At 43.8% G+C, this 23,358-nt stretch overlaps 1 protein-coding gene across 1 annotated transcript in view; it reads right to left on the reverse strand.

Annotated features, from left to right (window-relative positions):
• Positions 1-400: 400 nt before the first annotated feature.
• Positions 401-23,358, reverse strand: part of man1a1 (mannosidase, alpha, class 1A, member 1) — a 557,208-nt gene continuing 534,250 nt past the window's right edge. The window contains exons 11-12 of the mRNA XM_038799696.1: positions 6,536-6,651; positions 401-1,692 (exon numbers count right to left, since the gene is read on the reverse strand). Of these exons, the coding sequence (XP_038655624.1) occupies positions 1,566-1,692; positions 6,536-6,651 (243 nt within the window). The 3' untranslated portion in view covers positions 401-1,565. The remainder of the gene's footprint in view (positions 1,693-6,535; positions 6,652-23,358) is intronic.

Here is a 23,358-nt window from a genome sequence, read left to right on the forward strand (position 1 = left end):
AGCTATGCCATTAAACACTTAGGCACCACACTCCGAAATTAAAAACAGAAATGCTGGATAAACTCAGCAGGTCTGACAGCGTCTGTGGAGAGGGACAGAGTTAACGTTTTGGATCCAAATGATCCTTCCACAGAAAAATCTGGAATTCCCTTTCTAACTGTCTCTGCTCTTCTTTGAATACCCTCCTTAAAACCCACCTCTTCGGCCAAGCTTTTGGTCACCCCTCTTTAATCCCTCCTTTCGTTTAGCATCCACTTTTAGCACGTCGGGATGCTTTCCCAGGTTAAAAGCTTTATATAAATGCAGCTGTTACTGTAATTATGTTTAATACAGAACAAAAACTCCCGACATTGCTTTACCAGTTTTATATCCTGTTACAACACACAACCACAACACAAATGTCTTTTCTTCAATTTTATTTTTTAGAGAATGTATCCAGGAAGGAATGTACAAACCATCTTTGAGAATTGTGATCACAGAGTATTTATAAACTGATATCAAAGGTTCCCAAATTCCACACACACAATGCCAACAGCAACTGCCAAAGAATTTCAACAGTTTCTGGTCAGACTCAAGATGATTAATGATTTTGCATCCTTGCCAACCAGCCATATTTTCATTGGTGAGATTTTATCTGCACAGCAAATGTCAGAAGAAAAAAAGTAAACATTTTGAACACCCTGCCCACAATGGCTGAAACTTGTACAGTAATTAAAATACCAATTCTTTTGAGAATGCACCTATTCCCACACATTTTATATTCATCACTTTAGAAAACGTACATAAAAATATTGTTTTATTTTTGCTGTAGTAGACACAAACAATTTACAACATTAGAGACCTATGTACTTTGTATAAAGGGAATGTTTTAATTTGCAGAAGTACACAAAAAAAAATCAAGTGTAGAAAATAAATCATAAAATACAGGAGAGTTGAAATTGATTCACATATTCAATACCTGACTTATTTCAGAAGATCTATGTCAAGTGCAATATTTGTCTTTTGGGTTCATTCCATGCCTTCAGTAATACACTATCATCTCTTGCAGCATTTTTGATTTCCTCATCTTCGGATCTTAAAGAAATAACTAGAAATAAAACTGTTGATGTTTTATCGATCTCGCGTCTTGAAATTCATCAGCGCCATATAAAATAGAAAACAAATGTAATATAGCACTTATGCTAAGCTCTCAATTTATAGAATTCAACTAAACCAGAATAGAAATGACCCCGCATAGAAAGTCTCTTTTTTATATATATAAATGCGTGGCCTAACAACAACCAAGAGGGGAAAAAAATGTTCCTTGTAAATAAATCTCTGGATAATCAATTAATTATGGCTTTTTTGCAACATGGCAAAAATCGCAGCTCAAAGCAGACATCTCCTCACAGAGGTGATAAAGATTGTTGCAGTCCATTTCCTGCAGCCTCATATTAATTTTATGGCAGCATGCATGTTGCATATTACAAGTTATTTTGCTTTGTTTTACAGCACGCACATTTGGATTAAAATAATGAATATTTACTATTCAATGGATACTATTCAAAAAGTCCAAAATATTTGCGCTACTCCGTTCGTTTCTCAACAGCTTGGCTATCTTTGCGAATAATTGGTAATGGATGGGCTTCGCTGTTGAAGATCCAGTGGTCTAGTGGAAGGAGGTCATCATCAGAGAACATCAAATAAAGATACCTGGAGGCAAACAACACAAAATCATACTGAAACAGATGAGGAAGGTAATATAAGATTGTAGTGTTGTTACACTTACAAGTTTTAAAACATGGTTGTGTTTTAGGACCGTCTTTAATTTAAGGTAAAATGAAGGGGGCCATGTGACTTGTTCTGAAGTCTTCCTGCCAGCAAGCCTGGGTGATTTGATTTTATAGATTAAAGAGGACACAGATAATTTTACTGGGAAGAAGGTACGAGGTGTTTATGTTTGGAGACAATGGCACAGCTGGTATGCCAAAGGTGGATAGATTATGAATCTACAAAGACCTAGGAAAGTGTTGAGAATGTCAGGTTTGTAAACAGTTGTTCCTCAAACTGTCCATTTACTGACAAGATAAAAGAGAGGTGGCATCTTTTGGATTCTTAATCAGTATTTCTACCGGGACAAAAAGCCAAATTCATGTGGCCATCGAGATGGTCTTTGTGTTTGATCCTTTGTACCTGCTAACTACTCCTCTGGAACTTGCACCGAGCACTGACCATTCACATGTACATCTTATTACCCTCACAATCTTCTTCTGAATATGGCCGGATGTGTCTCCTCTTATATCAGAGTCACAGATCACATGACCTTTGTCTGGAGACCGCATGATATGTCTGTACCGCCACCTGCTGGTTGGAGATCGCACAACATCCATCTATGATACAGCCAATAGGCTTATCACAGATACCTTAGAACAGAAGGTTCTAGGGTATCCCGAAAAACCCACAGACAAGGTTGGTCTCCCAGGATCCCAGAGAGGGAGAGCACCCATCGGCAACAAGATACTGTGGTTCACTAATCAGGGATGAGGGTCAGAGTTCCCACTCTGATTGAAGAGACCAAATGCATGAGAAGTTCAAATTAAACTGGAAGATTCACCTAACCTGTGCTGGAGCATGCATCTCAGAGACAAAAGTTAACGGTGGAAGTCAATTTTGAGATTAAAGGTTACCAGACTGGGAAAAGAAAAGAACAGAAGTAAATAATCAAGAGCTAAGAATTGGTCTTTTTGCAGATGGTAACAATGTTAATGTGTGAAATTTAGGATCCCTCCAAAATCTTGAACAATGCTGTTCCACGGACAGTTGTGGTGAGCACCTCTATCTTTCCAAGTTTCTTTAAAGTCCAACATGGGTCCAGGGCAGCCACTAATTTTCCAAAAAGGCAACTTGTAATAGCAAGTTTTCCACCTTTAGCAAATATTAATTGCTGTTTTCATCAGTTATATTCCATGTTCATATCAAAATAGCAGCTGCACACAATCAGAGATACAAATCCATTTTGGCAAAAAAAAAACAGATCAAAGTATATCTTCCACAAGTGGCTAAGCTGGCGCCAATTCTGTTGTTAGCAATCAGATGAATCACTTGCAAAGTTGTTGAAATGTACCTAATCCTATTAAGAAGTTAATAGTGAATGGCTTAGAGTAATACTGCACAGAGAAAGCTCTTCAGCCCATGGTGTCTGCGTCGGTCAAAAACAACCACCTAATTATTCTAATCCCATTTTCCAGCACTTGGCCCATAGCCTTGTATGCCTGGGGTTGCAAGTGCGCATCTAAATACTTCTTAAATGTTATGTCTGCACCAGCTCTTGGAGGTAGTGCCCTCCTTGTGCCCACGCCTCCACCCTATCCCCATGTGGTGCGGTGGCAAGGTGGTTGGCGCTGTTGCTTCACAGCCCAGGGTCCCGGGTTTGATTCCCGGCTTGGGTCGCTGTCTATACGGAGTCTGCCCGTTCTGCCCGTGTATGCATGGGTTTCCTCCGGGTGCTCCGGTTTCCTCCCACAAGTCCGGAAAGGCATGCTGTAAGGTAATTTGGACATTCTGAATTCTTCCTGTGTACCCGAACAGGCGCCAGAATGTGGCGGCTAGGGGCTTTTCACAGTAACTTCATTGCAGTGTTAATGTAAGCCTACTTGTGTCAATAAAGATTATTATTATTTAATTATTTATTCCATATGCTTTAAAAAAAAAACAGCATTCTGGTCTGCTAAGAAATATAATAATTCCTTCATAACCAAAGCTTAGCATTTTTGTTCATGGATCCTACTTTGTTTGAATTTCTCATGAATGAACAATTCTTAACCAGCAATTTAGGAACTGATTTCAATAGTACTTCACAGGATGCAAGGCATTTCGGGACATCCTGAAATCATGGAAGATGTAATATAAATTCAAGTTTTTCTTCCATACCTGAGATCAGGACTTAAAGTAGCAATAAAATGCGAGTAATCTCTTGTTCATTAATATTTCTGTTAAAATTAATTCAAACATATGTCCTAAGAGGTGGTGAGGGCAGTGGGGAGGACTGCAAGAAATTAAGCAAGGAAACCTCAAGCTTCCACTTGCTTGTAACCAAAGGAAATCCTTCCATAGAGATCATTTCTAACTAGTTCAGAATAACTTCCTCAGACAACTCCTCCACCCTGGTTTTCACATCTACCACCTACTGGACAATGGGTCAGAGATTCTGGTAGTTTGTTATACATCTGAGATTGAAGGGAATTGTAAAGTATGGTACAGCCGCTTAAGTCAGTTTCTTGGGCTACTTCAGAATTAAAATGTCAAATTTAAATCTTTGCACTAGCTAGATCGACTTAAACAGTGCTCCCAAATCCTATTTCGGAAGAAATGAATAACTAACAGTTTGTATACCATGTTATTCACTACGTTGAATGTTGCAATTCAAATTAATGTGTGTGTGTTATTTTTGTGTTATCAAGATTATATTGAGGGGCAAAGAGGGCAGTAAATGTTCATGCTATTGAAGGTACTGGGTGCAATTTAACAGCCTTGTCGTGCCTGGTGAGAATCCGTGCGAGCTGGGTAGATCGCGTTGCGGTTTAAATCGGGAACCTCGCCAGGTGCCAAATGATTTGCAATCCAACCGGCTTGTTCACGTTGGCGGATTCCGGGACTCGTCTAGGCTCGGCGAGAACCTACTAATCACTGCTTGAGGCCAAACTCCATCTCATTAACGAGTCAGTCGCTGTATCCAAAGACCTCCTGGGATTGAACTGGCTTGCCAGTGAGAGGTCAGGTGAGTGACGATTAATGCATTCGTGCTCCTTTCAAAAAACGTGGTTAGCGCAATGGCTACTGAGGGGATCAGAGGAGGTGAGCATCAATGCCCCGTGTTCGGGCATGCAGCCCAGAGCACTGGAACTGCTGTCTGAGTGCTCGGGGAGAGTTCTTTGGGGTGACAGGGTTGGTTGAGGGGCAGGGTGACAACGGGCAGTGGTCACATTTGGTCTGGGAGGAGGCTCAGCGCCTGCGGGCCCCATGGTTCCCTTCCATGTAAATATGTGGTCCTATAACAGGGGCAGCACGGTAGCACAGTGGTTAGCACTGTTGCTTCACAGCTCCAGGGTCTCAGGCATGATTCCCGGCTTGGGTCAGTGTCTGTGTGGAGTCAGCACGTTCTCCCTGCGTCTGCGTGGGTTTCCTATGGGTGCTCCGGTTCCTCCCACAGTTCAACGACATACTGTTAGGTAATTTGGACATTCTGAATTCGCCCTCTGTGTACCCAAACGGGCACCGGAGTGTGGCGACTAGGGGATTTTCACAGTAACTTCATTGCAGTGTTAATGTAAGCCTATTTGTGACAGTAAAGATTATTTTTTAACTATGCTGCTGCCGCGTAATGTTCCTGGTAAGGGTCAGTGGTCTAGGGGCCCTGTAGTGTCAGGATGCGGACATACAGAGCGGGCTCGGTGGATGGTGCCCTCTGCAGATACAGGACGTATAAGGGTGTGTGTGGGGTGGGGGAGGGGACTGTCATTGAGCAGTGATTGCTCAAAATGTGGTTCCGATGCATGGACCGCCATGGTGGTGGACTGAAGTTCACCCCTCGGAGGAACTCCCGCTTTGTGATGGTCTGCTGTGCCCTTTATAACCTGGCACAGCAATGGGGTGACGTGCTGGAGGGGGAGAATGGACATGAGGCTTCATCTGAGAATGAGCCAGACCAGGAGAGGATGGAGGGCTAGCCCAGGGTGGACCTGCAGGAGGAGCTGGTGGAGGGAGGAAAGGCGGTATTGTGGCAACTTTGAGGCAACTTTTGTTTCGATGACACCTTCAACTACCTGCAAAATATATCTATTGGTTTCTATGGAAGGAAAAATATTCAAACAGCAAAGGAAATCCTGTTCACTTTGCACAATACCTACACAGATAAATAAAAAAAGTGAAAACATTTCCTTTTCTTCAATTTGTCTGATCCTTCTTGTTACGGGGCAACTAATAAGGAAAAACTCTAGGCATAACAATCAACCTTAGATGGGTAAATAATTTGAAAATACCAAAATCCTCCAGAAAACTAAACAATGAAATTAATCAGAATCTCCATGTGTATAGAAAAAGGTGATCGATGCAAGTGGCCACCCACAAATTTTACCTGAGACATTAATTTGAAAGTATTCCAGATTTCATAGAAAAAGGTTTTAATAGAGTTTGATTGTCGTTAGGCTACTTATTATAGCATATAGAAAGTATTTTCCTGCTTTCACCTCCACATAATGAGATTGGAATAGTTATCTGGCATTTTAGATGTTAATAACTTGCACAACTTCTACCAAAGATCATTCTTTAACATCTTGATGTCCAAATATAATTAGGATGTCCTTGGTTAGAAGGCCCAAAATCGTTCTTTAAAAAAAATTATATATCCTCTTTCTACAGCTTACTCATATAAAACTACATTCACTCACATTTTTGTTAAATATATTATACACACACATATATGTGAGTCAACATTACAAATGGTACTTATGGACACTTCAGACAAGTGGCACAAAATAAATTCTACTTTTGTACTTACTTTAGAGTTTCTGCCAGAAAAAAACTCTGCTGCACATCATCATGACTTGGTTGGTCAGAATAAACATCTCTAATCCCAGAATATCCAGCAGTTACTCTACAAGACTTCTCCAATGCCTAATTTGCAAAGAATATTACATAATTGATTACTCCTTTGCCAAAAAATTGCTAAATCAGTTGAACAGCAAACAATCTATCATCAGATTCAACGTCATTTTCAAATTCAGAACTCTCTAGCATGCTGAAATCTCACAGGTTTATCATGTTAATATGCTGCTTCAGTAAAATAGATTTTCTCTATGTGAAACCATTTCAATTTATTGGATTATAATCAAATTGATCAAAAATTGAGGTAAATTGCATGAATATATTTAAAGAGAATCTAGATAAAGATAAGAAGAAGAAAGGAAGAGAAAGGTATGTTGATGGGTTAGATGAAGAATAGTGCGGAGGAGGTTCGTGTGAAGCATAAACACTGTTGTGCCACATACCTCTTTTCTTGTTCAAAATACTTTACAGCATTTCATTTTGATTAATGCAATACCCAATAGAATATTTCATTTATAAAATAAAGTATGCAGGATTACTTGGTTATTAATATTGTTCTGTCAAACATTGGTACATTCTTAATTTGTGGACACATGGATAAAATTTACTTGCTTAAGCCATAGGCAAACTGATTATTAAAGGGAAATCATAGAATCCCTGCAGTGCAGAAGGAGGCCATTTGGCCCATCTAGTCCGAACTGACCCTCTGAGCTTATCCCAATTTACCCACCCGATCCGCGTAACTCCACCTAACTTTTGGACACAAAGGGACAATTTAGCATGGCCAATCCACCTAACCTGCACAAATTGGACTTTGGGAGCAAACCAGAACACCCGGAACAAACCTATGCAGACATGGGAGAATGTGCAAATTCCACACAGTCACCCCAAGGTTGGAATCGAACCCAAGTCCCTGGTGCTGTGAGGCAGCAGTGATAACCACTATGCCACTGAATAACAAACAATGTGCCAAAATATAGTTCTTTTCCAGGGGTTGAACACAACCAAGATTGATGGATGAAGGCATGAGTTTAAATTTAATCCGAGTGCTAAAGGTCAACGGCACAAATCTACTCATAATTCTGAGGTGACTTGTCAATCTAAGTGAAGTGGGTTAGAATGGTTGTAAGTGTAATAAATTTAAATAATTAGTCTGGTCCAATAGGTGCTATTCTGAACTAAGCGATTCAAGGTGTGTTATTGGAGCAGAGAGTTTTACTCAGCATCCCACCTGTAAATAGTTAACACCAGCACTGGGATCAAAATGCAGAAATGTCTTCCATTTAAAGCACCACTATCTTTTGCTTAATAAGTTAAAAAAATTAAAAACAAATTATGCTAGTAGCAGTCCCAAGGAGATTAGTTGTATGACGTGCAAATATGTCCATGGAAAGAATTGAGAGCCAATTTCACAAATGTATGCTCCTGACAGAGAGCCTCACCCGCTAAGAATGCATAATATGACATTCAGGGCTGCTCCTCAAAATTGAATTAAAATTAAAGGACAGAAAATGCTGCACTTGTAATTTACCAATATTCATACCCAGCAGGGTGAACATGCTGATCTTTAATCCTATTTTTACTTTTAATAGTTAACTGGTCCTGTTTTAACATATCGTATCCTCCTAAGTGATACAGAAATTTGTACATTACGTTTGTCAGTTAAATGAATAACATGACGGAGAAAATTTTGCTGTGCCGCAATGATCTTTGGTCAGTGCTCTTCATTTTTATGCTATGTAAATTGGTACTACAATGATTAAGGTAACTAACCTGCAGATGTTGGAACTGCTGAGTTTGAAGCAACGAGAGCTTCCTGTGTGGCCAAAATATTCATCCATTGCAGATGCAGCTTTCACAATGTAACCTCAGCAATTCGGATAGGTTATTAATTAAACTTTAATTTTTGTTTGAAAACACTATTGTTCTGTACATACATGATTTAACTGGTTACGGAACTTACCTTATAATAACCAAGCATTACTCGTGGGAGAATCTAACATCACTGACTTGGCAGTGGACAATGGCAGGGTGAAAGTAAATCAATTGCACGAGTAATATGTTTCTTAGCACAGTACACCAAGCAGAGTAGCTGGACAGGTGTTCAATTAGATTAAACACTTGCTTCCAGAATAACATATGTGTTTCTAGTGAAATAAGACCCATCCTTCAACATAGAGTTGAACCTTCATAGGTACCATATCAGCAGCTGGCTGCCAGAAACCCCTGATACCCATTAGCAAATTGGCCAAGGTGGATTGGAAAAATACATTAAAAGGTCTAATAGTATGTGGGCAATGGATAGTCTTTAAAGAATTATTATATGGTTTACAGAAACAATTACTAAATCATTTACAGAAACTATACATTCCTTCACAGTACACAAACCCAAGAAGAAAAGTCAGTCAACTGTGGATAGCAAAGAAAGTTAATAATTGTATAGGATTAAAAGTTACCAGAAATAGCAGTAAACCTGAGAATTGGGAGTGGTTTAGAATATAATAAAAGGAGGACAAAGAAAATGATAAAGGGAGAATAGAATATGACTGTAAACTTGCAAAAACATTTTTTAAATTGAAAGGAAAAAGGAAACATTTAGCTTAGACAAATGTGGGTCCATTACAGGCAGAGTCAGGAGAATTTATAAGGGAACAGACAAATGGCAGGTAACCTTTTTTAATTCTTTCATAGGATGTGGGTATCGCTGGCTGGGCCAGCATTTATTGCCCATTCCTGAGAGAATGCAAGAGTCAACAATATATATCAATCTTTGGATGTGGGAATCAAATGTAATATTTCAAAGCTTATAGCTGACACAAAACTAAGTGGAAATGCATGTTGTAAGGAAGATGCAAAGTGGCTTCAAGGGATTTGGGCAGGCTTGGTGAATCGGCAAGAATGGGGGCAGATGGAATATGATGTGGGAAAATGAGTTAGGAGGAACAGATATGCAGAGTATTTCGTAAATGGTGAAATAATAGAAAATATAGATGTACAAAGGGAGCTGGGTGTTCTCATCAATAAGTCACTGAAAGTTAACATGCAGGTGCAACAAACAATTTCTTTATTGCAAGAGGATGAGTACAGGAAGAGTGTTGACTTGCTTCAATTGTATAGAACCTTGATTAGACGGCATCTGGATGCTATGTGACATTTCTGTCCCCTTACCTTACGGAGCCATGATGTGGAGATGCCGGCGTTGGACTGGGGTGAGCACAGTAACAAGTCTTACAACACCAAGTTAAAGTCCAACAGGTTTGTTTCCAACACGAGCTTTCGGAGCGAAGCTCCTTCCTCAGGTGAATGGCGAGGTATGTTCCAGAAACATTTATATAGACAAAGTCAGAGATGCTGGACAATGCTTGGAATGCAGGCATTTGCAGGTAATCAAATCATTACAGATCCAGGGAGAGGGATAATCACAGGTTAAAGAGGTGTGAATTGTCTCAAGCCAGAACAGTTGGTAGGATTTTGCAAGTCCAGGGCAGATGGTGGGGGGGTGGATGTAATGCGACATGAATCCAAGATCCATGTTGAGGCCGCACTCATGCTTGCGGAACTTAGCTATAAGTTTTTGCTCGGCAATTCTGCGTTGTCGCGTGTCCTGAAGCGTGGCTTGAGACAATTCACACCTCTTTAACCTGTGATTATCCCTCTCCCTGGATCTGTAATGATTTGATTACCTGCAAATGCCTGCATTCCAAGCATTGTCCAACATCTCTGACTTTGTCTATATAAATGTTTCTGGAACATACCTCGCCATTCACCTGAGGAAGGAGCTTCGCTCCGAAAGCTCATGTTGGAAACAAACCTGTTGGACTTTAACCTGGTGTTGTAAGACTTGTTACTGTACCTTAGGGAGAGTATTATTGTTGTAGAGGGAGTGCAACAAAGGCTCACCAGATTTGTTCCCAGGATGGTAGGACTATCCTATGAAGACAGATTTGGGAACCGGGCTTGGATTCTCTAGTGTTTTGAAGATTGAGAGATGATTTCATTGAAACCTATAAAATACTTAAAGGGATAAGTAGATTCAGGTGAGATGTTTCCCCTGGTTGCGGAGTCTAGAACCAGGGAACACAATTTTAAAATAAGGGGGAAGCCACCAAGATGAAGAGAATTTTTGTTTATATTCAGAGGGTTGAGAATCCTTGGAATTTTCTACATCAGAGGGCTGGGGAGTGTCAGTTACAGAGTATGTTCAAAGTAGAGATTTTAATTTTATAAATTTAGAGCGCCCAATTATTTTTTCCAATCAAGGGGCAATTTAGCGTGGCTAATCCCCCTATGCTGCACATCTTTGGGTTGAGGGGGTGAAACCCACGCAAACACAGGGAGAATATGCAAACTTCACAGGGACAGTGACCCAGAACCAGGATCGAACCTGGAACCTCGGCGCTGAGGCAGCAGTGCTAACCACTGTCTAAAGTAGAGATTGACAGATTTCTAAATACTAGTGACATAAAGAGGTATGGCATAGTGCGAGAAAAAGGCGCTGAAGTGAAGGATCAGCCTTAATTGTACTGAATGGCAGAGCAGGCTCGATGGGCTGACTGGCCTACTCCTGCATCTATCTTCCTATGTGTCCTTCTACCTACTTTAGCTGCTGCAGTTTTTGTCTTGCTTGCTGTTTTTGTTAGAAATTCAGTGCATTTTACATCCCTAAGACTATAACAGCTGAATGAGAAGTTCAAAACAATCTTAGATAGACAGCAGTTACATAATAAAATCGACAATAACCATTTAGCAACTCATGGGGGCTGATGTGGGCCTAAATGGGAGCATCAATTTGACACTATTAACACACTGAACCTCAAGGATTTGCATTGTGAACCGTTTGAACATATTAAAAAAACGTCCTGACCTTGAGGTTCAGAGAAGGGAAAAATATTTCTGTACTTTTACACTACAAAACAATGGACAGAGTTTTCATTTTATTAGCCCTGATGCTGCCCATCTCCGTCCATTTTCATCCACCCTCGTGCTGAGGGTTGGCCACACTACAACAATCTTTCTCCACTGATTTATGTTCTCTGCTGTCCTCACCGCCTGTCCCATAGAGAGGCCAGTCCATGTTCAGATATTATCCATTCATGCCATCTTGGATCTTCCTTGTGCACTTTTTCCAGGTATCTTTCCTTACATTTACTTCTTTTCCAAACACTTCCCTCCAGTTTGTATCACATGTCCAAAATATGAGAGCTTCCTTGATATCACGGTCTCAAACAAATTCTTCTTCGTGGTAGCTTCCCCAAACTCCCAATCATTGGTCTGCTTAGCCATTCATGACATATTTAATATTCATCTGAGTCATAAGAACATAAGAACTAGGAGAAGAGTAGGCCATCTGGCCCCTCGAGCCTGCTCCGCCATTCAATGAGATCATGGCTGATCTTTTGTGGACTCAGCTACACTTTCTGGCCCGAACACCATAACCCTTATTCCCTTTATTCTTCAAAATACTATCTATCTTTACCTTAAAAACATTTAATGAAGGAGCCTCAACTGCTTCACTGGGCAAGGAATTCCATAGATTCACAACTCTTTGGGTGAAGAAGTTCCTCCTAAACTCAGTCCTAAATCTACTTCCCCTTATTTTGAGGCTATGTCCCCTAGTTCTGCTTTCACCCACCAGTGGAAACAACCTGCCCGCATCTATTCTATCTATTCCCTTCATAATTGTATATGTTTCTATAAGATCTCCCCTCATCCTTCTAAATCCCAACGAGTACAGTCCCAGTCTACTCAACCTCTCCTCATAATCCAACCCCTTCAGCTCTGGGATTAACCTAGTGAATCTCCTCTGCACACCCTCCAGTGCCAGTATGTCCTTTCTCAAGTAAGGAGACCAAAACTGAACACAATACTCCAGCTGTGGCCTCACTAACACCGTATACAATTGCAACATAACCTCCCTAGTCTTAAACTCCATCCCTCTAGCAATGAAGGACAAAATTCCATTTGCCTTCTTAATCACCTGTTGCACCTGTAAACCAACTTTCTGTGACTCATGCACTAGCACACCCAGGTCTCTCTGCACAGCGGCATGCTTTAATATTTTATCGTTTAAATAATAATCCCGTTTGCTGTTATTCCTACCAAAATGGATAACCTCACATTTGTCAACATTGTATTCCATCTGCCAGACCCCAGTCCATTCACTTAACCTATCCAAATCCCTCTGCAGACTTCCAGTATCCTCTGCACTTTTCGCTTTACCACTCATCTTAGTGTCATCTGCAAACTTGGACACATTGCCCTTGGTCCCCAACTCCAAATCATCTATGTAAATTGTGAACAATTGTGGGCCCAACACGGATCCCTGAGAGACACCACTAGCTACTGATTGCCAACCAGAGAAACACCCATTAATCCCCACTCTTTGCTTTCTATTAATTAACCAATCCTCTATCCATGCTACTACTTTACCCTTAATGCCATGCATCTTTATCTTATGCAGCAACCATTTGTGTGGCACCCTGGAAATCCAGATATACCATATCCATTGGCTCCCCGTTATCTACTGCACTGGTAATGTCCTCAAAAAATTCCACTAAATTAGTTAGGCACGACCTGCCCTTTATGAACCCATGCTGCGTCTGCCCAATGGGACAATTTCTATCCAGATGCCTCGCTATTTCTTCCTTGATAATAGATTCCAGCATCTTCCCTACTACCGAAATTAAGCTCACTGGCCTATAATTTCCTGCTCTGCCTACCTCCTTTTTTAAACAGTGGTGTCACGTTTGCTAATTTCCAATCCACCGGGACCACCCCAGAGTCTAGTGAATTTTGGTAAATCATCATTAGTGCATCTGCAATTTCCCTAGCCATCTCTTTTAGCACTCTGGGATGCATTCCATCAGGGCCAGGAGACTTGTCTACCTTTAGCCCCATTAGCTTGCCCATCACTACCTCCTTAGTGATAACAATCCTCTCAAGGTCCTCACCGGTCATAGCCTTATTTCTATCAGTCACTGGCATGTTATTTGTGTCTTCCACTGAAGACCGACCCAAAAAACCTGTTCAGTTCCTCAGCCATTTCCTCATCTCCCATTATTAAAACTCCCTTCTCATCCTCTAAAGGACCAATATTTACCTTAGCCACTCTTTTTTGTTTTATATATTTGTAAAAACTTTTACTGTCTGTTTTTATATTCTGAGCAAGTTTACTCTCATACTCTATCTTACTCTTCTTTATAGCTTTTTTAGTAGCTTTCTATTGCCCCCTAAAGATTTCCCAGTCCTCTAGTCTCCCACCAATCTTTGCCACTTGATATGCTTTTTCCTTCAATTTGATACTCTCCCTCATTTCCTTAGATATCCACGGTCGATTTTCCCTCTTTCTACCGTCCTTCCTTTTTGTTGGTATCAACCTTTGCTGAGCACTGAAAAATCGCTTGGAAGGTTCTCCACTGTTCCTCAACTGTTCCACCATAAAGTCTTTGCTCCCAGTCTACCTTAGCTAGTTCTTCTCTCATCCCATTGTACTTTCATTTCAAGTGCCCTTAATCATTCGAGCCTCATCAGTCTTAATGATGATCCATTCATCATCACCAGCCAGATAAGGGCTTTTGGAAGATAAATTTTCTTTGTAATTGAGATGCTGTGGCACACCACCATGCCCCTTGTTAAGTCTAGCATGGATTTCTTTGGTAGACTCTGCATAGTCATGATGGGTGACCCAAGATTATGGAAAGCTTAGAAACATAGAAAATAGGAGCAGGAGGCCATTCGGCCCTTTGAGCCTACTCCACCATTCATTATCATCATGCTTGATCATCTAACTCAATAACTCCTCCCATATCCTTTGATCCCCTTCACCCTAATTGCCAAATCTAAATGTTTCTTGAAAACATACAATGTTTTGGCCTTAACTATTTCCTGTGCTAACGAATTCCACAGGTCGACCACTCTCTGGATGAAGAAACTTCTAATCATCTCTGCCCTAAATGGTCTAACCCTTATCCTCAGACTGTGACCCCAGGTTCCAGACACACCTACCATCGGGAACATCTTTTCTGCATCTACTCGGTCTAGTCCTGTCCGAATTTTATAGGTTTCTACAAGATCTCCCCTCAGTCTTCTCCCCTTCAGTAAATCCAATCCTAACTGATTCAATCTTGTCATGATATGCAAACATGCAACTAATGAACACATAGAATAGGACATGACCAATGAGCAGTCAGGATACTCAGGGGTGGTATCTCAGTTTAAAAGGGATGAGGCACTCACTCTCTTTCCACAGACCACCGTCTACAGAGTGAGACAGGGTGAGACAGGGTGTATCCTCAGCATCACACCCTAGCACGTGGTTTAGAGTAAGGCTGGTTCAGTTAGACCGAGTTACTACATTTAGATTAGCAGAGAGTCGAACTCATTGAGAACTGTGCTAATAGTTCAATAAAACACATTGAACTCACTTCAAAGTCTGGAGCATCTTTTACTCAAAACTGCATCAAATGGCAGCTTGTGTTATTCCAAATTACATAACACGACAAATCTCCTCAAATACAGAGGGGGGTGACTGCTTTGTATGTGTTGCCAGGGAAGGTTGTGGAAGCAGATGCATTAACAGCCTTTAAAAGGCATCTCGACAAATACATTGATAGGATGGGTATAGAGGGATACGGCACTAGGAAGCGCTTAGGGTTTTGGCCAAGGGTGGTATCGTGACCAGTACAGGCTTGGAGGGTGAAGAGACTGTTCATGTGCTATATTGTTTTTTGTTCTTATATCAGTCTCGCCATCCCAGGAATCAGTCTGGTAAACCTTCGCTGCACTCCCGGGTTACTGTCTGTTACTTTCTCCCAGTGTCTCTGTGTGGGTTGGTTTCCTCCGGAGGCTCCGGTGTACTCCCACAGTCCAAAGATGTGCAGGTTAGGAGGAGTGGCTATGCTAAATTGCCCCATAGTGTCCAAAAGATTAGGTGAGGTTACTGGGTTATGGGGATGGGGTGGAGGCATGAGCTAAGTGGGGTGCACTTTCCTAGGCCGGTGCAGACTTGATAGGCCTTCCTTCTGTACTGTAAATTCTATGATTCTATGAAAACTGCACACAATATTCCAGGTGTGGCCTCACCCAGGCCATGAATAATTGCAGCAACGTAAGAAGTCTTACAACACCAGGTTAAAGTCCAACAGGTTTGTTTCAAACACGAGCTTTCGGAGCACTGCTCCTTCCTCAGGTGAATCCACATCATAATTGCAGCAAGACATCCCTGCTCCTGTACTCGAATTCTCTCGCTATGAAGGCCAACATGCCATTTGCCTTCTTTACCACCTGCTGTACCTTCATACTTAGTTTCAGTGACTGGTGTATGAGGACACTCAGGTCTCGTTGCACATTCCCCTCTCCTGATTTATGGCCATTCAGATAATAATCTGAATCGGCCTGTATCAACTTGTTCAAGCTGAACTCAGTCATTCAGAATCTTGTACCTCTTTCCTTATATCTAGGAACCATTAACTGATGCACATTGCTCCAAACAACTCAGCACATGCTAATTAATCAGAACAAACTGGTCCTTTAAATTTTGGCGGAAGTCCATATTCCCCATTTCCTTATTCATATACGTAATATAAAATGAGATCATTTATCCAAGAAAGACTGAGCGCAGGCTGTCAGAGTTAAGGGTGGCAATGGCTTTGAGGTACAACAGGGAGACAGAAAGACAGGCAGGATAGGGCATGAAAATGCTTTGACAAAAGGAAATGGCAGAACTACTTCTGGAATGGTTTACTGCAGTGCAACACAGGTAGTGAGAAAAGTTAGAAAATATTATTTTGCATGTGCACATCTAATTTAAATCAAGCTTGCGGTAGAGACAGATAATCAACAATTACATTTAAGGTGAATGGGGGAAACTGATAATACTCATCATAACATGCTGACTGTAAGGTTAGCATAATGCAGACGATTGATGGCAATAATCGATTAAACAACAAGAGCCCAGAATGAATGTCAAATAAATGAAAACGACGGTCATCATTTAAAAAAAAAGGCAATGTGTTGCATAGCCTATACAAATAGGGAGCGTGAATGTATCAAAGCATAAGCTAGGCTCAGTGTACGGTTAAGGAATTTGAGCTCAACTTGGCTGTTGAAATCATAACCCAAAGAAATAGAAGATTCTCTGTATGTAACATCTGAGATTAATAGGATCGGTTAATCTTTAAATTGATTGCAAGAGAAAGATAAAAGTAAGCTACAGGTGCATGTGACTTAAGTGGTACAACTGGCTTGGCAGGTGTACCATTAAAGATGCTAAACTCCAGAGCAGAGACACCATTGGAGTGAAGGGAGAAGGATCACACTATGTGGCTGCCATCAACAATGCATCCAAACCAGCTAGGAGGATAGTTCAAAAGACAGCCTTGTAGCTAAGTGTGCTGGAAAGGTCACACGGTCAAATAACTTCAGGGCCACCACGCTTGATTTTAATGGAGACAATGGGGGAGAATTTGAGAGTTGGGAACGTCCATTTCTGGGCACAGAGAGCACCCTTGGAGCTTCATAATGGAACACATTGCGTGTCTGCACACTTGAGGAGTGAATTGTGCCCAAAGCCATTTTGGTGCAGTGAACATCCGCTTACTGAATATCCAAGAGAAGTATGTAGAGTTGGTATATCCTGATGTCCGTCGACATGCGACTGTGATTTCACATCAGCAAGAATCATTTTGGAGCTCAACCATCTAGTCTAGACAGCAAGTACTATTCGTTTGAAGAACAAGTGTCAAGGAGTAAAAAAAGATGCTCCACCAATGACCATCAATCACTTGCAGGAGAATTGCAGGTTGATTTATTTTGTCTCTTGCTTGCTGCTTTTGATAATCGCTTTAAGTTACAACTGCCCATAAGGAGTGGTCTGACAAGCGCTGAAAAATGTTTTGCTGACTTGCAGGTTTCGGCACAAACCAGTTGCTCACAGACATGAGGTCACTAGTGGACCTTCCCTGCACAATACAGCTTGACTCAGTGAAGTGAACGAGGCCTCGCAGCAGTTGGCCATGTACGTTACAGATTATTCGGGGAACAATATTCCTACCGGAACCTCAATGGGAAACAACATACAAGATGTTGGTAAAAGCAAATTACCGCAGATGCTGCAATCTGAAACAAAAAACAGAAAATGCTGGAAAATCTCAGCAGGTCTGGCAGGATCTGTGGAGAGATAAAAGAGCTAACTTTTGGATGACGCTTCGTCAGATCTGGAGAGAACTAGAAATGGTATGATTGACACTGTTGTTGAGGCGGGGGTGGGTGTGAACGATTGGCTGTGTGTCTCCCTCGTCTCTCCCTCTCAAAACAAAGTGTTGGAATGGGTAGCCTTACTTACATCTGGCAGCCATGACTACAACCACAGAGCGGGACAAGGATGGCTTTGTAAACAGCAGTGGAAGTGGCTATGGTGAAGAGTTTTTCTGCATCTGGAAACTTGCAAGCTGGAGCATGTGATATTAGCAACATCACCACAGTCTTCTATACACTGTTGCGTAAGGATTGTATCTACTCAAAACGAGAAAATGAGCCAACTACATTTCTGTTCTCTCTTGCGAGCACAGGAGGCAGTGCAAGCATGTGGCTTCTGATATATTGGGTAAGCTGGGTCTATGTGGACTGCGTTTGATGCAGTGTAGAGACAGGCTTCCAACACTTGATGAGATGCAACACGATTTTATTTAACATCTAAACTATATTACATGCTTAATTGTGGGTTGACACTATGCTGACTTGACTGGAGACCCGAGGCTAGCCTGACCAGACTAACTGACTACCACATGGTGTTTGTAATCGCTGCTGCTCACGAGCTCCGACTGTCTCAGAGGTTGGATCCCAAGAGAGCGGGAAAAATGGTGCCCTCTGGCTTTATAGTGGTCGTGTCCTGTCCGGTGATTGGCTGCTGTGTTCTGTGTGTTCACTGGTCATCCTGTGTGTCAATCACTGCCTGTCTGCACTCCATTATATACATGGATGTATATTATGACATCGTCCCCCCCTTTCTTTTTCTAAAAAAATGTGTTCAGGTCAATAAATAATGAGGTGCGGGTGCGTGAAGATGTGTACAGGTACTTGACTATATACAGAACATGCTAACTTATATACATGGGAAGGTGTTGTAGTGCAGATAGAGAGCACATAACACATGAGAAAAAAACGATATGTACAGATGTCAAAACAATGAGATAACAAGGGGGTAATGCAACAGTCAGTCTATAAGTTTAGTCTCTGTGGCGGGCGACAAATTCTGGTTGACCGCCTCAAGGGTAGGTCAGGGACCGCCTGCACCTGGACGGGCGGGTCTGCCTCCAATGCGATGGTTGCAGAGGTCGGTAGAATAGCTGGTAGGTCGGTGGCCTCGTGGCAGGGCGTGTCCGGAGGAAGCGGTGTGCGAGGCGGGACGTCACGGTCGGGTGGCGGGCGTGGAAGTTTGCGCAGTGCCCGCTTGTTGCGCCGGAGAAAAGAGCCATCAGCCATGCGAACGAGGAACGATCTCGGGGCCACTTGATTGACCACCCCGGCTGTGGCGGACCAGCCAGCGTCAGGCAGCTAAGCACGAACCCGATCGGCAGGGACCAGCTCGGGGAGATCTGTGGCATGGGCGTCGTATGCTGATTTACATTGGGCCCGAGACTGCTGCATCTTCTGTATGACCGGGAAGTTGTCAAGGTCCGGAATGTGGATGGCTGGAACCGTCGTTCTCAGTGTGCGGTTTATGAGGAGCTTCGCTGGGGACAGCCCAGTGGACAGAGGGGTTGCTCTGTATGCCAACAGCACCAGGTTGAAATCGGAGCCCAAGTCAACAGACTTACACAATAATCTTTTTACGACATGGACCCCTTTTACGGCCTTCCCATTCGGCTGGGGGTAGTGGGGGCTGGATGTGACATGCCGAACGTTGTACAGCCAGGCAAAATCTGACCACTCCTGGCTGAAAAAGCAGGGGCTGTTGTCACTCATCACAGTGAGTGGGATCCCATGTCGGGCAAAAGTTTCCTTGCATGCCTTGATCACCGCCGCCACGTGAGGTCAGACAGTCTGACCACTTCGGGGTAATTGGAAAAGTAGTCCACTAGGAGGACATAGTCACGCCCCTTGGCATGGAACAGGTCAACACCGACTTTGGACCATGGGGAGGTCACCATCTCATAGAACATAGAACAGTACAGCACAGAACAGGCCCTTCGGCCCTCGATGTTGTGCCGAGCAATGATCACCCCACTTAAACCCACGTAACCCGTATCCCAACAATCCCCCCATTAACCTTACACTACGGGCAATTTTAGTATGGCCAATCCACCTAACCCGCACATCTTTGGACTGTGGGAGGAAACCGGAGCACCCGGAGGAAACCCACGCACACACGGGGAGGACGTGCAGACTCCACACAGACAGTGACCCAGCCGGGAATCGAACCTGGGACCCTGGAGCTGTGAAGCATTGATGCTAACCACCATGCTACCGTGAGGCCCTCATGTTGCTGGGGAGTTTCTTTAGGCTGGGCCGGCTGGTATTTTTGACACATAGGGCAATTGAGGACCGTGTTGGCGACATCTTGGCTGATGCCTGGCCAGTAGACTGCCTCTCGAGCTCAACGGCGACATTTCTCGACCCGCAGGTGATCCTCGTGGATTTGGCCGAGAACCAAATCTCGCATGCTCTGTGGGATCACAATTCTGTCAAGCTTCATGAGGATGCCGTCTATCACCGTCAGATCGTCCTTGACATTGTAAAACTGGGAACACTGCCCCTTCTGCCAGCCATTCGTGAGGTGCTGCATCACCCGCTGGAGCAGAGGATCCCTGGCCGTTTCCTCACAAATTTGAATGACCCTCCCATCAGAGGCCGGAAAGTTGGAGGCACAGAATTGCACCTGCGCGTCTATTTGACAGACAATGTCAGTCTGCTCACACTGTGTGGTGATAGACCTGGAGAGTGCACCTGCAACAATGAGCTCTTTGCCCGGGGTGTAAACCAGGTAAAAATCGTAGCGGCGTAGCTTGAGAAGGATGCATTGTAACTGTGGCGTCATGTCATTGAGGTCTTTTTGGATGATGTGAACCAATGGCCTGTGGTCTGTCTCAACCGTGAATTTGGGGAGGCCATATACATAATCGTGGAACTTGTCGATTCCTGTAAGGAGGCCCAGGTATTCCTTCTAAATCTGAGCGTATTGTTGCTCAGAGGGCATCTTGGCTCTAGAGGCATATGCAACTGGGGCCCAGGAGGAGGAGTCACCCCGTTGGAGGAGCACTGCTCCAATACCATCCTGGCTCATGTCAGTAGATATTTTTGTTTCCATGGCGGGGTCGAAAAATGCCAGCACCGGGGCCTTGGCGAGTTTCGGCCTCAGCTCACGCCACTCTCTCTCAAGAGCGGAAAGCTACTGGAAATCCGTCGTTTATCTAACGAGATGGCGGAGGGCTGTGGTGTGTGACGCCATGTTGGGGATGAACTTCCCAACGAAGTTGACCATCCCTAGAAAGTGGAGGACCGCCTTCTTGTCCTCCGGGGTCTTCATGGTGTTGATCACCGAAACTTTGTCAGCATCTGGCTGCATGCCTTGCTGCAAAATGTGGTCACCAAAGAATTTGATTTCTGATTGATCGAATGAGCATTTGGCTCTGTTGAGTCAGAGGCCATGCTCGTAGATCCTGTGGAACACCCGCTTGAGGCGATCGATGTGTTCTTGAGGAGTTGTGGACCAGATCATGACATTGTCGACGTACACTCGCACCCCCTCGATGCCCTCCATCATTTGTTCCATTATGCGGTGGAATACCTCTGAGGCAGAGATGATGCCAAAGGGCATTCGGTTGTCGCAGTAGCGACCGAACGGGGTACTGAATGTGCACAGCTTGCGACTGGACGCGTCCAGCTGTATTTGCCAGAACCCCTTGGAGGCGTCCAGCTTCGTGAAGAATTTTGCATGAGCCATCTCGCTGGTTAGCTCGTCTCATTTTGGCATTGGGTAATGTTCCCTCATGATGTTGCGGTTTAAATCTTTGGGGTCGATACAGATTCGAAGCTCCCCTGATGGCTTTTTGATGCAAACTATGGAGCTAACCCAGTCCGTGGGTTCCATGGCCTTTGATATGACGTCCTGGTCCTGGATGTCTTGCTGCTGCTGCTTGAGTCGGTCCTTGAGGGGTGCCGGCACCCAACGCAGTGCGTGAACCATGGGGTGGCGTTCGGCTTCAGCAGGATTTTGTATCGGTATGGGAGTGTGCCCATACCTTCGAACACGTTATGGTATTGTGCTATGATGTCATCAAGTTGATCCTGGACGTTTTCATCAGTTGAGGCTGTTGCCTGTGCGGATGACATGGTGTGGACCCTTTGTACTAGGTTCAGGAGTTTGCAGGCCCGAGCACCGAGCAGGTAAGCTCTGTCGGGTCCTACAATTTCAAATCGCAGTGTCGCTTTCAATGACCTATTGGACACCGCAAGCTGGCATGAGCAACCGGCAGCAATGGCATTGCCGTTGTAGTCGAGGAGCTGGCAGGCCGGTGGAAGAATGCTTGGTCTGACGCGGATGGTGTCGAGTTCAGATTTTGAAATGAGGTTTGCTGAAGCGCCGGTGTCCAGCTTGAAACAGATGCAAGCCTGGTTAACAGTAAAGGCAGCACACCACTCGTCGCCCGGATCAACGCTCTGGATTGGGAGGTGTTTCACCATCTTTGAGAGAGGCAGCGCATGCTTAGTAATGATGCCCACCTGGAATGGGGATTTGAGGCACTCAGCGCCAGGATCTGGTGGGCTGTTGGGGTCGGAGTCTGTCACGGCCTGCTGTACCGAACGGATGCTTCTGCGCTGTGGCTGGGATCGCTGGATGCTGGGCAGTGGAGCAGATATGCAAAGGGCTGCGTAGTGGCCAAGCTTGCCACACTGGAGACAGCGTCGAGATTTTGTCGGACATTTCCGCTTTAAATGGGCGGAGCCACAATTCGTACACGTCATGACGCCGACGTCAGCGCGTTCCGTGCGCCAACGCGCATGCGCAGTGTGGTCGAACGACGTGCGCACCTGCGCAGGCTGATCGTCGGTCTCGCCGTTCCCTCGGTCGTGGCGTGCATGCGCTGGAGCCTGGGAAAAGCGTGCAAAATGGCCACTCTCATCAAGATTCAGGCCCTGCATTTGTTTGATGGCCTGCACCCATTCTGCCTCGTGGGGGTTTAGCCTTGCTGTTTCTGCCGGACTGATGTTGGAGTACCGGTTGTTAGCATGTTCGTGGAGAATGCATGTCTCGATGGCGATGGTAAGGGTGAGCTGCTTAACTTTCAGGACCTGCTGGCGAAGGGAATCGGAGTGGACCCCGAAAATGATCTGATCCCGGATCACGGAATCAGTTGTCGAATCATAGTTGCATGACCGCGCGAAGTTGCGGAGATGGGTTAAAAAGGACCAAAAAGGTTCATCCTTACCCTGAAGCCTCTGCTGGAAAACGTACCGTTCAAAGCTCTCATTCACCTCAATGTCGCAGTGGCTGTCAAACTTCAGCAGGACGGTTTTAAATTTCGTCTTGTCTTCGCCTTCAGCGAATGTAAGGGAGTTGTAGATGTGGATAGCGTGGTCACCGGCTGTAGAAAGGAATAGTGCGATCTTTCTGGCATCTGATGCGACCTCGAGGTCGGTGGTTTCAAGATAGAGTTGGAACTTCTGTTTAAAAATCTTCCAGTTTGCACCGAGGTTGCCGGCGATGCGGAGCTGCAGAGGAGGACGGACGCTGTCCATGTTACCGGATGGCTGATCGCTGGTCAAGACAGATTACCT

This window comes from Scyliorhinus canicula, chromosome 6 (genome assembly GCF_902713615.1).
Source record: "Scyliorhinus canicula chromosome 6, sScyCan1.1, whole genome shotgun sequence".
Taxonomy (NCBI): Eukaryota; Metazoa; Chordata; class Chondrichthyes; order Carcharhiniformes; family Scyliorhinidae; genus Scyliorhinus; species Scyliorhinus canicula.